Source organism: Mirounga leonina, unplaced genomic scaffold (genome assembly GCF_011800145.1).
Source record: "Mirounga leonina isolate KUSES-001 unplaced genomic scaffold, KU_Mleo_1.0 Mir_151, whole genome shotgun sequence".
Classification (NCBI taxonomy): domain Eukaryota; kingdom Metazoa; phylum Chordata; class Mammalia; order Carnivora; family Phocidae; genus Mirounga; species Mirounga leonina.
The window spans coordinates 13,389,358-13,406,835 of NW_023270377.1; the positions used below are offsets into that span (position 1 = coordinate 13,389,358).

Sequence of the window (17,478 nt, forward strand, 5' to 3'; positions counted from 1 at the left end):
ACAGACCAGTTAGGGGGCTGTTCAAATACTCTGATTGATGATGGTGGTTTGGACAAGGCTAGTAGTAGTGGAAGAGGTGAGTAGGAGTTAGATTCTGGGTACATTTTGGAGGTAGAGACAACAGAATTTCCTGTTGGATTAGAATCAAGGTGAGGGAATAAAGGGGATTACAAGTTTTTTTGGCCTTAGCAACTGGAAGGATGGAGTGGATGTTTGCTCATTTGGAGAAGACTGCTGGGCAGACTTAAGGGCAAAGATTAGGATTTCTGTTTCGGTCTTGGTAAGTTTGAGATGCCTAGTAGGTATTCAAGTGAAAACATGGCTGAGTATAGGACTCTGGTATCAAGGGGAGAGGGCCAAACAGAGTAAATAAATACTGAGGTTAACTTAAGCCATGAGCATAGATGAAATCAGCTTCACCTGAAAACTGAGTTGTGGCTAGACAAAGAAGTTCAGGTTTGGAGGTTGCTGTGAGGAGAAAGAACTTGTAAGCAGACTGACAAATAGGAACTAGAGGAATGGGAAGAAAAACAAGAGATTGTAGTGCTTGGAAGGCAACTGTGGAATCTGTTTCAAGGAGTAGGGGTGATAAGCTCTTTCAGTTGCTGCCAGATAGGTCAAGAATGATGAGAACTAAGACTGACCATTTAGATTTAGCAAGATGGAAGTCACCGGTGACCTGAATAGTTTCAGTGAAACAGTAGAGATGAAAGCCTTACTGTCTCAAGGCCTGTGATTTTACTGTAAATGGAAAAGACAGAGATTGGATGGTACTGGAGAAATGGTGGGTTTGTGAGGATTTGTTTTTAGGATGGGAAACTGATGATTTTGAATGTGGTTGGAAATTGTCTAGCAGAGAGAAAAGAATGTGATGATGCTGAGAAGGGAGATTGATAAAGGGAGGTCCTTGAAAAGGTGAGTTGGGATGGATCTAAACTTCATTCTGTATAGGTATCACCTGGGGTCACAATGCAGATCATAGTTCTATAGGTACAGGTGGAGCCTGAAATTCTGCATTTCTAGTAAGTCCTTGATGATGCCTATGTTTCTGGTCCCGGTCTGTAATTTGAGTATAAGAACTTGGACTTGGTACTTTGAGCACAAGAACATTAGAATAATATATTGATACATAATCATATAGATTGGTGGATATGCTTGGAGTTTGTACAGTGTGTCTTCAGGTTGTTTCTGTTTTCTCAGTGGAACAGGAAAAAAGTCATTATCCTAGAGTGAGGAAGGAGGAGATGATGTAAAATCACCTAGGAATGTAGAGTCCGTAGTCTAGAATGTAGGATTATGGGGTTGTACCCAGGGCCCACTGTGGTTAGTGGTTATGAATTTAAACTGAGACATATTGAATATGGGTGTATGTGTGTGATTCATTTACTTTGAGCTACACACGTGGGTGCATGTGAAGTGTAGGTGGGTAGATGGGGTTTAGAATGGCAAGTATTTTGGTGGGGAGAGGGGCAGGTGATTCATGGGTGTATACAAGGTAGCTACAAATGATGGACTATGGAATCTAAACTGGGAAAGGAAGAAAATAAGAATGGGTTAAACAGAAAATGTGAGGTTTTTTGGTTTGTTTTGTTTTTAATTGCAGGTCTTCTTCCAATCTTTAATTTGCTAAGGAGCTCTGTAAATCTTTAGGAGAGAAAAATAGTGTTCGTGTCCTCATTTTTTCTTTTCTTCTTTTTTTTTTTTTTTTTAAAGAAAGAGCATGGGTAGGACGGGGAGAGGGACAGAGGGAGAGCGAGAGAGAAACCTAAGCAGACTCCGTGCTGACTGTGGAGCCGTCATGACATGGGGCTCGATATCACTACCCTGAGATCACGACCTGAGTTGAAACCAAGAGTCAGAGGCTTAACCGACTGTGACACCCAGGCACCCCCTAAATTATTTTTTAAATCATGGAAGTCTTTCTTCAGGGTTTCTCTCTGAGCTTGTATTCTTCTAAATAAATTAAGGAAAAGGGTGCCTTACACTTTTGGCTAAAGCAAGTATTAACATCGGGGATTATGATTTCATTTAAATTGGAGGGTTTTAATGCATATAAGAAAGGAGGGAGGTCTTAAGGGATTTTTAAAAAATTGCTCTGTAAGCTCTAAAAACGATTCTTAGATGTATCCCTTTATTTTTGTTAAAACAGACTGTTAACATCCTTATAAGTCATGCAGATTTATAATCATAGCCATATAATAAGATAATTACTATATGGACAAATAAAGAAAGATTTTCAACCATTGGTGTTTTTTTTTTGTCTCTTTTTCTCTCTTGGATATTACAGATGACCATGGATGAAAAATATGTAAACAGCATTTGGGACCTTCTGAAAAATGCAATTCAAGAAATCCAGCGTAAGAATAACAGTGGTCTTAGTTTTGAGGAGCTCTATAGAAATGCTTATACAATGGTTTTGCATAAACATGGAGAAAAGCTCTACACTGGACTAAGAGAAGTTGTTACCGAACATCTCATAAATAAGGTATCCAACTTTAAAGGACTATTGCTAATTATATGGAATCTAGAAAATCCTTTATATACTGTCTTGTACTTTGACTAGAAATATTAGTTTTAAAGGCTCCAGGAAGCCTATAGAAATAGTAATTAATGGCTATATTATAAAATCTCACTCAAAACTTATAATCAGCTAAGTAACAATTTTTGATAATTGAGGGAAGATGAAGTTTGTGATTTATAATATAAATACATTCTCTGTAATCATAATTAAGTAAACAAACTTTCATTAGTTTACAAATGCTTGTTTATTAATGTATGAATTACAGATGATTACTTTTTCCTTAAAATGCTTAACCAGTCAGTCCATTTTATCTTTCTCTACTTTCTCTGTATATTTGAAAATAATAAAACTACATTGTTTAAAAAAATACTGTCTAGGAATTTACACCAGTTGAAATTGACATTATTTTAACTGAGTTTTATAGTAAGTGTGAAGTTTTTTTAAAAAAAGATAAATTAGTGTTGGGCTATTAAAATTATAAAATATTTCTTTGGTTCTAAAAATATGTTTTTGCTTTTTTAAAATAAATGTTTATATAGAGCAAACTCTTCTATTGCAAGTATTTCTTGCTTTAAGATTGTCAGATAAAATGTAAAATACCACAGATAAATAAAAACTTCTCAAAGTTTTTGTGTGGTATTAGGGTGTTCGTTTCTTTTAAATTTTATTTTGAAAAAAATGGAAAAGTTATACCAAATAGTACAATGATCTCTTGTATTGTAGATTCACCAGTTGTTAACATTTTGCCACATTTTTGCTAATCTTTCTATTGATCCTTGTTATTATTACTATTACTGATATTACTATTATTGCTGAAGAATTAGAGAACAAGTTTTAAATTCATTTACCCTCAAATACTTTGGGATGTTTCTCTTAAGAACAAGGAAATTGTCTCAACCAAAGACTGATGTTCAAAATCAGGCAGTTTAACATTAATATAATACTGTTACCTAATATAGTCCACATTCAAATTCATCAGTTGTCCTGTGTAGCAGTGATGTCCTTTATAGCAGTTTGTTTTCTGATCCAGGAGCCAATCCAGGATCACACACTCAGTTCCTCAGCTTCTTGTCTTTCAGCACATTGACATTTTTGAAGAGTATAGGTCAGTTGTTTTGTAGATTGTCCCTCGGTTTTTGGTTTGTCTGATTGTTTCCTCATGACTAGTTTCAGGTTATGCATTTTTGGCAGGAATAATACATAAGTGATGTTGTGTCCTCAGTGCATCACATCAGGAGGCACATGATGTCAGTTTATCCCATTATTGGTGATGTTAACTTTGATCACTTGGTGTCCGCCAGATTTCTCCACTGTGAAGGTACCTTTTTTCCCTTTGTAATTCATAAGTAATTTGTTCAGATATATTTTGAGACTGTATAAATATCCTGTTCCCCAAGAAACTTTCATGTGATGGTTCTAGCATCCATTGATGATTCTTGCATGAATCATTATTACTGTGGTGGTTACAAAATAGTTACTTTCTATTTCTACTATTCCTTCCATAATTTCTTTCTCTTACATGGGATTACAGGAGCAGGTAGCTAGTATCTCATGAAGCAAGGTGATTGTGTTCTTCATGCAACCAACAGTTTCTTTAGTGCCTACTCTGCACAGCTTTCTAGGAAAATACAGTGGGTATACAGAGATATGATATCCCTTGTTTGTACTGTGATGTGAGAGATGATGCAGACCTTTAGCTCATAGTGTAAGGCATTGTATAATTAAGTGGCAAATGAATTGAATAGGCAATAAAAGGCTTAGGAATTCCAATGAGGGAGAGATTATCCTGGGCTGTAAGATTAAATGGGAAAGTATCAGATTGAACTGAGCCATGACACATTTGGGATATAAGGGAACAATGTGGAAGGCATTCCAAGATGGCAGATCACTTAGGTGGTAAATAGAGTTTGATTGAGGTATATAATAATTTATGGGGATTAGTGGATTCTAATATAAAGGTGGTTTGGGAACAGACTGGAGAAAAACTTGAATGCCAAGCTAAGGAATTTGGGCTTAATTAACAGTAGAAGTTTATTGGAGGTTTTTAAGTGGATGATAATGTGACAGAATATTTTAAGAAGATTAGGATAAAAATGATATAAATGTAGAATTGGGAGGGTGTTTGCTAGGAGCTGGGGAGGACCTGGAAAAATTTGAGTAAAGTGATAGGCTAGACATGAATGGATAGAGGAGATGACAGATACTGTTTTAGATAATATTGGAGATTTTTACAGTTGGAAGGTACCTTCAAAATCATTTTATATGTGAGGGAAATTGAGTTTGAGATCATCATAAAATGCTCACCTAGAAATACCCTGTGTATAGAGATACACAGGTTTAGGGCTTGAGCAGGAACTCAAACTGAAGATCAAGACTGGATGTTTGGTAGCATGTACACTGAGGAAGAAGTATTGGAGTTCAGAGAACAAAAATCCTAGAGCCAAAGGATGAATCTTCAAAAGCAAACTATGGTATGTAAGTGTGGGAAATGAAGAATACTAATTTAAGAAACTTGGCATCAAAAGAAGGAAGAAATGCGAGTGTAAGAGTTTTGCTTAAAACTATTGAAGGAGAGATGATTGGAGCAACTGAGTTCTTGGATATGGAGAGAGTACGGAATTGAGAACAGAGAAGTAAAGGTAGAATAAAGGCATGCTCTCATTTGCCAGAGGTTCTATAATGAATGATGGTAGTGGTCACAACTAACTCTTTTTTTTTTTTTTTTTAAGATTTTATTTACTTATTTGACAGAGCGTGCAAGCAGGGGGAGAGGGAGAGAGAAGCAGGCTCTCCGAGGAGCAGGGAGCCAGATGCGGGACTCCATCCCAGGACCCTGGGCTCATGACCTGAGCCGAAGGCAGTCGCTTAATCAACTGAGCCACCCAGGCGCCACCCACAACTATTATTTAGCATTTCTGTGTGCTAGGTTCAGTTCCAGTGCTTTTATCTGTGTTAGTGGTCACAACCTAATGAGCCGGATATGACTATTCTCTTTTACAAGTGGAGAAACCAAGGCACAGAGAATTTAGTGATTTGTTTAGATGCACATAGGTAGTAAGTGGCCTAGCTGGAACAGTATTCGGGCAGTGTGGTTTCAGTCTGAGTCCTTGACTCCTCTGTAGATCTGCTCCTGAGGCATAAGGAATGGATCAAGATGCAATAAACACGATGAAATTGAGGGTGCAGGAGAGGCTTCGAGTAAATTGGCTCAGTGTTTTTAAAGCTGTAGTCCTTTAAATTCTAGTTCTTGGTTTATTTATAATTAAAATGAAGGAGCTAGCAGTAATATCTCCTGAGATTCTTTAGTTCTAAAACTATTACAAATTAATAATTAAGCCATGCATCTTCTGAAAATGAGATGAAGAGACTTGGAGTAGCCCTTCTTGGGAATAGGAATTGGCAAGTGAGGAAAAAGATAGCTCAGTAGGAGTTGGCCTGAATGTGTGATTTGCCTTTTTTGTTTGTTTTTAGAAGCTTTGCTTTGCAGCTTGGGCACAGATGCAGAAAAAACATCTGTAGTTATGTGCTGTGTTGAGAATTGGCTCATCCAAAAAGTGAGGAAAGGAGGGGAGACCAGATTGGGAAGTCAGTGTTTAAGTGATTTTTGGACTCTGAAACATGGTTAGGTAGAAATTGAAGTCATGTGAACAATAATTCTATGGTAACTATAAGAGCTTCAGCATATTTGTGAGTTGCTTAAAGTGGTCCCATATCTCAGGTTAACTCTTATTTCAAAATATAGGCAGTTCCCTATAATATGTTGCAGAGAACATGTATTCAAGTTAATTGTGCTAAAGAAATTATATACACTAAATTCTTTTTATTTCTGTTACGTAGGCATTAGTCACTCATCACCAGCATCTGAAAATGTTCTTTAATTTTTTCTTTCACAAATGCTCATTTGACCAGTTTAAACTAGTCAATTTCTGGCTAGGAAATGTACCAATACCAGTATATCTAATGATTGATTTCCTTATTTCAGTTGAATTAAGTTTTTTAAGCTTTGCTAGTATCTATGCTTTCATTTTTGTGTTTTCCATTTATCTTACTTCATTCTTACTCTTACGAAAACTTTTAATAACCATACAAATAGAGTACTACTGTATGAAGGGGACACAGCCCAAAGAAATTTGTTAACTGACAGGCAGAGCCATTATACAGTGGCCTAAATGTGCCCTGATGTAGGAAGTCTCAGTTTTTTCTACCAAATGTGCAGAAGTGTAGTTTGCATAATTATTGCCAGTTTGTACATTGCACTTTCTGACTAGGTGAGAGAATGGTTCAGGTTCAGGGTTCTGTGGTATGAAAGTAACACGTCTTCAGTCTCACAGTGTATTCCTTTTTGTGGTTCGGAAAGCCTTACTCTGTGGTCTAATCATCAAGGGTTTTTTGTTGTTGTTGTCTTCACTGTGCTTTTAGCACTGTCCTGAACTACGTAAGCAATAATACTTTTTTCAAAGCAAAGTTATTTTCTACTGAAGTGAACATTTTAGTGCTGTGGTATATAGGCAGCCAGGACCTAGTTTTTCACGTTGAGCGATTCAAATGAAATGCAATTTTTATGCAGAGTCGTTGCTAGTACCCTGGTTGCAAGATGAGAATAGTAAACATCTGAGGAAGATCTTTTGTAAAGCAGAATGGCACAAACTATCAGGGCAGATGAATGGAGGAACTTCTCTGAGATGAAGGAAGCTGATTGTTGGCTTTAGAAGTGAGTTCACAAAATTGAAGCAGGTATAAAAAAGCTGAATGCTTTTCTCTTAACTTGGTAGTATATTCTTCCTACCTCTAGAAGAATGTTCCCTTTGAGGAACAAAGGACCCAAAGGAATTCAGTGAATTTCTCTAGACCACAAAGCAAAACTTAGAGTGTGATATGGCCCTTGTGCCTCTCCATAAGAAAGAAAAATTAAAAAATCTCATTTTGGTAAATATGAAAACATTTCAGAATTTACAGGGATTATCTTCTCTTTAACATTTGTTTCTATAAATAAAAGCGTGGTTATACTGGAGGAAAAAAGTTCTACTTTCTAGTTTTAAGGGTTTTTAAATTATAGATCATTTTGTCAAAGCCTCAAAAATACCCATATAAGACTTCTTATTACATAATTCAACATTCAAAAGTATGTTATTTGCCAGTCTCTGACTTAGGTATAAAAAATATGTTGGAATGCATTTGACCCCTGCAGTCATAGAACAGTTAAACAAGTAAACAAATGTTTAGTTATGAAACATGGTGAAGAAAACAGGATACAGTGATAGAGAAAAACGATGCGGGCAACTACATAGGCCAAGAAAGGACTCTTTGAGTAAGAGGGGACTTGACGAATGAGAAGGTGCTCATGAGTAAAGTGCTCATGAGAAGAGCATTCCAGGCAAAGGGGATGGCTGTAGAACATTTTTTCTTTACAGGACCAGATCGTCAATATTTTCAGCTTCCTGAGCCATACATTCTGTCGGCAGTTCCTCAACTCTCTCCTGTTGCAGCGCCACAGGAGCAATAGACCATATGTAATGAATGAATGTGGCAGTTTTCCAATACAACTTTATTGTAAAAAGACAGCAGGCCATGCTTTGCCAGTCCCTGGAATAGAGAAATTGAAAACAAAGCCTGTCGTGAATGGGGAATTAAGTATTGGCAGTGGGGAAGAATGGGACCAAGATGAGGTTTGAAGAGCAAGTCATTGAAACCATGGTATAAGGGCTTCCTACTTAATTATATGTACATTAAGAAACCATTCAAGAATTTTAAACAAGACAGTGACATGATCTGATGTAGATTTTTAAAATCTTACTCGGGTTGCTGTGTGATGCATAAATTTAGAGGACCCAAGAGTTGAAGTGAGGGGAGTAGGAAGGAATAACCCAGTAATTCAGGTGAGTGGTAGGGGTGATTTATACCAGTGTAGTGACAGTGGGGATAGAAGATTTCAGATTCAGGATACTTTGAATGTAGAGAGATTACTTCTGAATAGATTGGTTGTAGGAAATGAGGAAGAATCCAAGAGGACTCCTAGGTTTTTGGTTCTTGGGCAACAAGGTGTTCCATTTTTTTAATACAGGTTTGGGGTAGAAAAAGGAGCTCTGTTTGAACAGGTTAATTTTAAGATGCCAGTGAAATTGGATATGCAAATCTAGTTGTCTGAGAAATTTGGACAGGAAATGTAAGTTTGGAAATTGTGAGCATATAGATGAAGTCACACAGAAAAGAGAAATGAGGAATTTAATCCCGAGGAATTAAAACATTTTAGGTAGATTTGAGGATTGCAATGGAAACTGAAAAATGACCAGATCCAGCTCTGACCTCAGAGCTGTGGTTTTCATAACCGTTTTGTCTCTATGTGTTTGTGTGTGTGTGTAATGGCTAAAGACCATTTTAAATTTAAACGTAGTACCATTCAGTTCTGTTACTTGTGAGTAGGGTCAGGTAAGGGTGGAGCCATCTCCCCCGCCATCTCCTCCCCCCCCCCCCCCATTGGCTTTATTGAGGTGTAACTGACAAAATTTTAAGATATTTAAAGGGTCCTGTTCGGTTTTTTTGGAGTCCTCTTTTAAAAGATTCCTGTTTGGGATTTAAACTTGACAGAGTCTTTAAGCTCATAGTAAAGTAACTGAGGACTTGCTTTTACCTCTTCTATCCACTGATGAACACTTCATGTTTAATAATAATTTAAAAGTAGCTGCAGTGGAAAAAGTACTGGGTAGAAAGTGGGGAGAACTGGACTTTTTTAGGCCTAATTCTGCTACTACCAGTCTTGAACAAATTACTAGACTTTTCTGGACTTCAGATTATTAATTTATAAATGAGATTGGGATTGGTTTTATTAACCTAAATGAGCTTTAAAATTATATAATGGTTATGTATCTTGATAATTTTGTTTTTTTTAAGACTTAGGAAGATTATAGTTTTTTAAAGTTTACTGTTGTCCTTTCCTGTGCCATAATACATATTTAGAATAAAAACACTTCCATTTTTAATTGTTTCTTAAAATCGGGAGAAACTTCCTTTGGTTTTAATGTGGCAAGAACTTTATTCCAGTTTTGTGATGCTTAATAGGTCTCTTACATTTGCCTTACGCTTAATTTTCTCTCTCAAATTATTACTCTGTAATAATTAATATGGTAACCTCATAAATGAGCTAATTCTGTGAAAGTTTGAATAAAAAAGATGTTGACTTTTTAGCTCTACTTAGAAACAGCTTCTTGCTAAAAAGAACATTTAAGTGGTTTTTAAAGTCTTTTTATGAGCACTGGGTGTTACATGTAAGTGATGAATCACTAAATTCTCCTGAAACTAATATTACACTATACATTAACTGGAATTTAAATAAAAACCTGAAAGATAAATAAAAAAGAATTCATCCTGTAGATATGTTTAAATATGTATATAAAAAGTATTTATACTAATATTTATTGTAGCATTGTACGTAAATGCTTTAAAAAAGGCTGAAAACAATGTTCACTAATTGTGAATAAGTGGAATTATATCCACACAATGGAAAAAAAAAAAGTCTTTCTATCCATATATCCTGTTACTTCAGATAATCTCTTACTTTGGGTGGAAGGCAGAATAAGGGAGCTTGATCCTGCTGACTTTTCATTCATTTAGAAAACTTCCCGTCGAGGACCTCTTACGTTCCAGGCACTGGTCTAATAAGCATTTGCATTATGTCAAAGGTCCCTGCCTTTGGGGAACTTATGTTTTAGACTTAAGCACTTGAATCTGTGCCTAGTAATCTGATCAATTCTAAGCACTTTGTTTTACAGGTAGAGAAACTGAAGCTTTGAGGAATAGTTTGAATTTTTAATTGGCTTTCTTGTTTGAGGTTTTTTTGTTTTGTTTGTGTGGTAAACTGAAGTCTTTTTGTGAAATAACACCCTATTGCTTATTTTTTTATGTAGAGTTTCATTTGCTGAAAATGATGTCTCTGTGTAAACTGTTTTTTTCAGTATATTGATTTTTCTCCCATTTTTGAAGTGAGAAAGAGAAGAGCCAGAATTTTAAATATTATGTTTATTCACCAGTAAATTAAAGTGTTTCTGTGAGGGTACTGATTGCATGTGGAAATAAAGTTGGTATTCTTGGTAAGCTCTGGACTATTTTGTAAGCCAGTTACTTAATAGCTTATATAATAAAGCTTTTTTAGTGCTTTTCCTTTCTAGGCAAATGTGAATGACTCTAGAGTGTTGTTTTTTTTTTTTTTAATGGCATTTAAGTACAAAATATAAATATAATGATTGCAGTGAATTATAAAAGGACGTTGATAGAAACACTCAGGAATAAAATTTTTGTTAGCAAAGACAGATTCAGTTCAGAGGCCCACAGATACTGAATCTCTTGTGTTTCATCTACCAAAAAATAATAAGACACTATGCCTGTCAGCAAGAATCTTCCAATTTTAGTGAGGTAATCAGATTTGAAGGAGAATTGTTTTGCTTGAGGAATTCAGGGCAAAGTAGAAAGAGGAGGTCACTTTTGATAAGCCTTAAAGGATTATTAAAGATTCATCATGTGAACAAAGGCAAAAGATAGTCAAGAAAATGGCATGAGTAAAAAAGGCAGGTAGGCATGAGCACAGTCAGGTAAGATCAGTGTAGGTGGAATATAAAAGGCTTCAAATACATTTGTTGGGAATGAGAGTGGTAAAGTTGGTTGGACTAGATTTTGAAAAACATTATAGGGGATTTGGGTTTTATCCTGTAGGTGGTGGGAGCCATTGGTTTTTTAAGTCTTCAAAAGAGACTGACTGAAGATTAGTAGGCATGCCATCTTCAGTGCTTCATTGTCGCATATCTTTCATTCTCCTGCCATCTTGTCCTTTTTTTCTAACTTTAAGTTGTTGAAGGAAACAGAACCTATTACACTGAATATTGGAGTTGCTTAGGGTGATGACAGGAGGAAGGCTCTGTCTGAGTTTAATGAATATGATTTGGAAGAGTGACTTGAATATGAATAGAGTAATCCCCAAAGAGGAAGAGATTTGGGGGGGATAATGTAGGGGATAGAGATTATTAGAGAGTCAGGAAGATGGCAACCGTGGGATAGGAGGGGCGTAAGAAATTGAGTAGCTTCTACTTTAAAAGGATTGGAAGAGAAATGATGTTGGGGAGAGCCAAGCTTAAGGTGTTACTTTATTTGATAAATTCACACATGTGGTAAATATCAGCTATTCCCCCTTAAATTGTTGTGTAGACTGTAAGCACTGTGAGGGCGGATACCCCTTTCTATCTTGTTTTCTGTTGTATTTTCTAGTAATGTTCTCTTAATATTTACAAAAAAGCAAGTGACCAACCTAGGACCTGTCTTACTCATCTTTTTTCCTCCTGCTCCTTCATGTAGTTGGCACTCAATAATTGTCTATTGAAATGAATCCCAGAGAATACTAGCAGTCAAATGGAAACCATGCTTTATATTCACCAGCTGCCAAATTCTGTTTTGTCTTCCAAATGTGCTTCTACCTACCCAAGTTAATTGCCGAATCCAAACCCTGTTAAAGCTGAGTATATTTCACCATTTAAAAGCACAGTGAAAATTTTGGGCTACATTATCTCTCATTTTTTGAGATGAGTCTGTCTGTCTGCTGGGAGCCAGATCGTGTGGTCCTGTGGAACTTTGGGGTTTTTCTTCCCTCATGTTAATCAAGAGAACAAAAAGACTAATTGCCATATTGCCATGTTTTGTGTATGTTTTACTGCGTATTCTGTCAGTGGCCTTGTCCAAAGTTTAATTATGGTACTAATGCTATAATGGCTTTTAATGTATATCTTTTATCTTAACCATTGTGAATGTAATACAAGTGATAGATAATCCATGTCCTTCTATGGTATACTACTTTGTTTTGGTTTTCCAACCATTAGGTAAAAAGCTACTGGTTTTCATGGCACTACTTTGTACTCCTAGAGAAATCCTGATTTTACTAACTTTTCTTTTTAAGTTAATATTTGAACTTTTTTTTTAAAGTGATGCCAAATTTATATGATTTCTTACTTGCTTTAACATGTAGCAGATATTCTTTATGCATGAAATTATAAAAATACGTTGTCGTAATTCTCACTGTGTGCCCCTGCTTTGAGCCTCATGATTCTCTAGTGCTATTCATTGTATTCTACTTTGTATTAAGGTCATATGAATGCTAGTATTAGGCTCCTCTTTTCTCCCTTACCCCATAGAAATTGTAAAGTGGCTGAATGCATTTTCTATCCTCCATTGTGGCTAGCACCCTGCTTTGCTTGTTGGAAGTAATCATTAAGTATCTGAATTGACAGTTTGAAGAAAGATTTTTATGTATTCTTTTAAATTAAGAGCTTCATTTTGGATACTTACAGAGTGAATGGGGAAATATTGCCACTAGGAATGAACTTTATGTTGAAATTACAAGTAGTGTGCTCTTTGTAAAATGCTTAAACTTACATTACTGAGTATATATATGTCAGTAAAATTACTTACAGAAGAATCTTCTGACAACAATCAAGAAGCAAGTTTTCCCTGTAGTAGCTATTTTACTCTTTTGTCAGTGATAGTGGTATGATTCCTCTGATTGAGACTGCCACCTTTTTTTCTAAAAGTTAGTGAAAATAATGAGAAATAATACTGTCAGTCTAGAAAATATCAAGAGGGCAGTGAATTTTATATCATTCAGGAATCTCTTGTCATTAGTGAATTCTTGGAAGGTTTAAGATATCTACAAAAGTTAAGATTAATGCTCCTCAGCTTAGTAGAAATTTGCTTTGAAATACAAAAATCTTAAGGTTGTTATGTATTATGAGAGAGACCAATATCTGTTCACCAAATTTATATTGAATATACAGATAATAGGATGTTAGCTGCTTGACAAACTCAACTTTATAGAGTAAAAGGATTCCTTCCAGTTAATGGAGAAATTTCTGTTTTTTAGAAGAAAGGAAAGCAAGAATCAAGTGGAAATTGAGAGCTTAGGAAGTACTGTATAAAGTGTGTAAGCATATGTATGTATATATATTTTGTGTTAACATGTTTCTCAAAATCTAAGGCACTTGGGAGTGCAGATCCTGATTCAGTAGGACTGACCTAGGACCCAAGATTGTGTGTTTCTAACAAGCTGCAAGGTGGTGGTGGTGATGATGATGACAGTCTTGAACATGATCCTGTTCTGTGGACCACACTTATAGAGTAGCAAGATCAAATATTTATGTGATAATAATATGAATATGTAATACCAGGAGTATTATGGTTGTAGCAACTGCTATGTTTACTGTGGGCTGGGCCCTGTTGTAAGCATTATTTGTGTATTAACTCATTTTATCCACACAACAGCTCCTAGAAGTAGGTGTTGTTATTATTCCTCTTTTGTAAAAACTTAATACACAAAGAAGTTACTGGTGGTTATATATTTACCAAGTGTTGGATCTGTGGTTTGCATCAGGCAGGCAAGCTTTTCAGCATCTGCACTCCTGTGCTGCCACTATTCACTATATATGACTGTTACCTAAAAATAGCAAAATATTACACTATTTCTTTTTAATCTTTTAAATCAAGAGTTCTCGGGGCACCTGGGTGGCTTAGATGGTTAAGCGTCTGCCTTAGGCTCAGATCATGATCCCAGGGTCCTGGGATCGAGCCCCACATTGGGCTCCTGGCTCAGTGGGGAGTGTGCTTCTTCCTCTCCCTCTGCCTCTCCCCCTGCTCATGCTCTCTTTCTCTTATCTCTCTGTCTCAAATGAATAAATAAAATATTAAAAAAAAAATAAATCAAGAGTTCTCAGGAGAAAGGGAAGAGCTGTGGAGCTTTTTAAAAACTATTTATGTCAGATTAGGAGAGATGTCTTCTGTGCTCCATGGTTTGGCTTCCATGGAGATTGACTTCTGTAGGTAGCCACTTTTATTGACAAGTTTATGTCACATCACTCTGATGTGATGAAAGTTTTTTGAGCTCTTCAATAATAACTCTTTAATGACATTCCTTAGAAAAACAGGGTTTACATAACTGGTAAAATTTGTAAAGTGACACCCCCCCAGATCACATGTGTTGGGACCCTGAAAAAATTCAGATGTAAGTGGGAACTTAAGTGCTATTTTTGATCATGTAAATGTTGCATATTTATGTAAATAGTTTAGTCAGATGAAATAAGCAGTATTTGTTTCAGAATTTAGAGACAGAAAGGTACTTAGCAGACATCCTGTGGCTCTTAGTTTTTTTTTTCAAACAATGGAAAATGCCACTTTTTAAATCCCACAAAACTAATATAAATCAAATTTACTCAGGGAAAATGGAGCCTGCCCTGCAGTAGTACTAAGACATCTTAGTGGAGCAGGATGTGAATGCCATTGTTCTAGTGAACCCCAGTGATGTATACGGGTAAGAGGAGCTTACAGACCAGATAGGTTAACTAACTTATTCAAAGTCCTAGTTAGTAATTGCCCTGGAAAGTTGTCTTCAAATACTAACTTGATTGTTTTAATTTTGAGTGATTGTTAAAATACTACAGATTTCTAGGAGATTACACCTTTTAAAGTTTTAGTTTCTCTGTGGTATTTTGTAAATGTTTTACGTATAATTGGCATGTGCTCCATGTTATTCATGACCCACTTTGTGTTTTTTAATACACTGTGTATTTCGGTGCAAAATAATGCTAAATACATTATTTATGTACTTCAGAGATTTGTCTGTATTTGAATTAAATATTGTCCTGAGTTTTGAGACTTTTTAAGAAAGAAGTCATTAATTTTCTGTAGTCCATATCGTTATTAATTATATGGCTCATTACTAGTTTCAGTGGACTTTAGAGCTAAAATCTTTATAATTAGTTTTAGCCAGTGAATTTCTTTGTGTTACCTAAACATTTAATTAGGCTGGGATTTTGCCCAGGCATTGAAACTTAGAGAGTGAAAAAAAATTGTAATTAATGGTTTAATTGTGTGTGTTGGTGGCGGGGGTGGTGGGAGAGACTGTGCCAATTATTAATGTCTTTTGACTTTCCATCCAGCCAAGAGCTTCTGGCAGGGTTGGCCTCCTTGTCAGTCCATTAAGATATTTGGATAAGAAAACTCAAGGGCAAAGACTGGGAGCTTGTAGGTCTTAGGCATGCTTATGCCTACTGGCCTCTCTTGTCATCCTCCTTTCTATTCTCCTCTTCCTTTTGCCAGTAATTTGATTGATTTGAAGATGTGTTTCTTGCAACTTGGACATTATCAGTGAGCAGATTTTATCACAATGTTGAAAAATAAACCTTTTCTTTTGACTTAGTAATTCCACTTTAATCTTTGCTGAGAATGTAATTAAAAGGACAGGGAAGGGACACCTGGGTGGCTCAGTCGGTTAAGCGGCTGCCTTCAGCTCAGGTCATGATCCCAGGGTCCTGGGATCGAGTCCCGCATCAGGCTCCCTGCTTAGCAGGGAGCCTGCTTCTCCCTCTGCCTGCAGCTCCCCCTGCTTGTACTCTCGCTCACTCTCTCTCGCCTATGCTCTCTCTCTCTAGCAAATAAATAAATAAAATCTTTAAAAAAAAAAAAAAAAGGACAGGGAAAGTTGTGTTCACAGAAATGAGGACTGTAGTATGCCAATTTGAATTATTCCAGAGTCATTCATAAGTTGACACTCCTGAAGTAATTAACAATTCTTCCACTGTTTGGCATTCAAGTTGCCTTTTTTTTTTTTTAAGATTTTATTTATTAGAGCGCGGGAGAGAGTACGAGCTGGGAGGAGGGGCAGAGGGAGCTAGAGAAGCAGATCCCCACTGAGCAGGGAGCTCGTCTGTCCCTGGACTCAGTCGTGGGACCCCGGGATCGACCTGAGCCGAAGGCAGATGCTTAACCAACTGAGCCACCAAAACCCCTCAAGTTGCTTTTAAGAATGAACATTGTGGCATCCTAGCTTAAGTTTATGATATATAATAATAAAACGGCCCAACTTGAGAATCATAATTGTTGTGAGCTTTAAAAAGTCTCTATCAATAGAATTAGCCTTTTATTTTCATATAGAGTTCTGTAAATTTTAGCCCATGTGTATAGATTAATGTAAATGCTGTCATAATTAGTACAGAAAATTACCACAGAGGACTCCCTGTTTTCCCTTTATAGTCACATCCTCCTCCTACCCCAAGATTTGGCAACCACTGGTCTATTCTGTCACTGGTTTTGTTTTCTCAAGAATGTCATGTAAATGGAGTAATACAGTCTGTAACCTTTTTAGACAGACGTCTTTCATTCAGCATAATTATTTTGAGATTGAGCCAAGGTGTTGTATGTATTGGTAGTTTGTTCCTTTTTTATTGCTGAATGATACATTCTATTGTATGAATGTATTACCATTTACATAACCATTTACCTGTTTACTTGTTGAATGAGTTTTGGATTGTATGTAGTTTTTTGTGATTATGAAGAGAGCTGCTGCGAACATTCCTAGGTTTTGTGTGAATGTAAGTTTTCATTTCTCGAGGATAAATACCTAGGAGTGGGATTGCTAGGTCATATGCCAGACTGTTTTCCTCTAGGGCTGTGCCGTTTTGCATTCTCACTAGCAATGTCTAAGAAGAGTTCTAGTTTGCTTGGCTTCTTTGTCAGCACTTGGTATTGTCAGTATATTTTATTTTAGCTATTATAATGGATGTGTAGTAGTATCTCATTTTTAAAATTTTCATTTCCTTAATGGCTAGTGTTGTTGGACATCTTTTCATGTGTAAAACTGCCTTTATATAACCTCTTCGGTGAAGTGTCTGTTCAAGTCTTTTGCCCATTTCTTAATTGTTTGCTTTCTTTACTGAATTGTAAGAGTTTTTATATCTATAGAGAGAGAGAGATTCTGGATACAGATAATTTGATATTTTCTCCCAGTCTGTAGCTTGTTTATTTATTGTTTTAACAGTGTCTGCAAAACAGAAGTTTTTGATCCTGATGAGGTCCATTTTACTATATTTTTCCTCTTACAGATCATGCTTTTGGTGTTATGTTGGTAGTTGCTTAAAATCTCAGATGACTTTTTC

The 17,478-nt window shown here is 36.2% G+C and overlaps 1 protein-coding gene across 2 annotated transcripts in view; it reads left to right on the forward strand.

Moving 5' to 3' along the window:
• CUL3 (cullin 3) overlaps positions 1–17,478 on the forward strand; it is a 95,283-nt gene that overhangs the window by 17,965 nt on the left and 59,840 nt on the right. For both annotated transcript variants that reach the window (XM_035006997.1, XM_035006998.1), the window contains exon 2: positions 2,288–2,485. In XM_035006997.1, the coding sequence (XP_034862888.1) occupies positions 2,288–2,485 (198 nt within the window). The remainder of the gene's footprint in view (positions 1–2,287; positions 2,486–17,478) is intronic.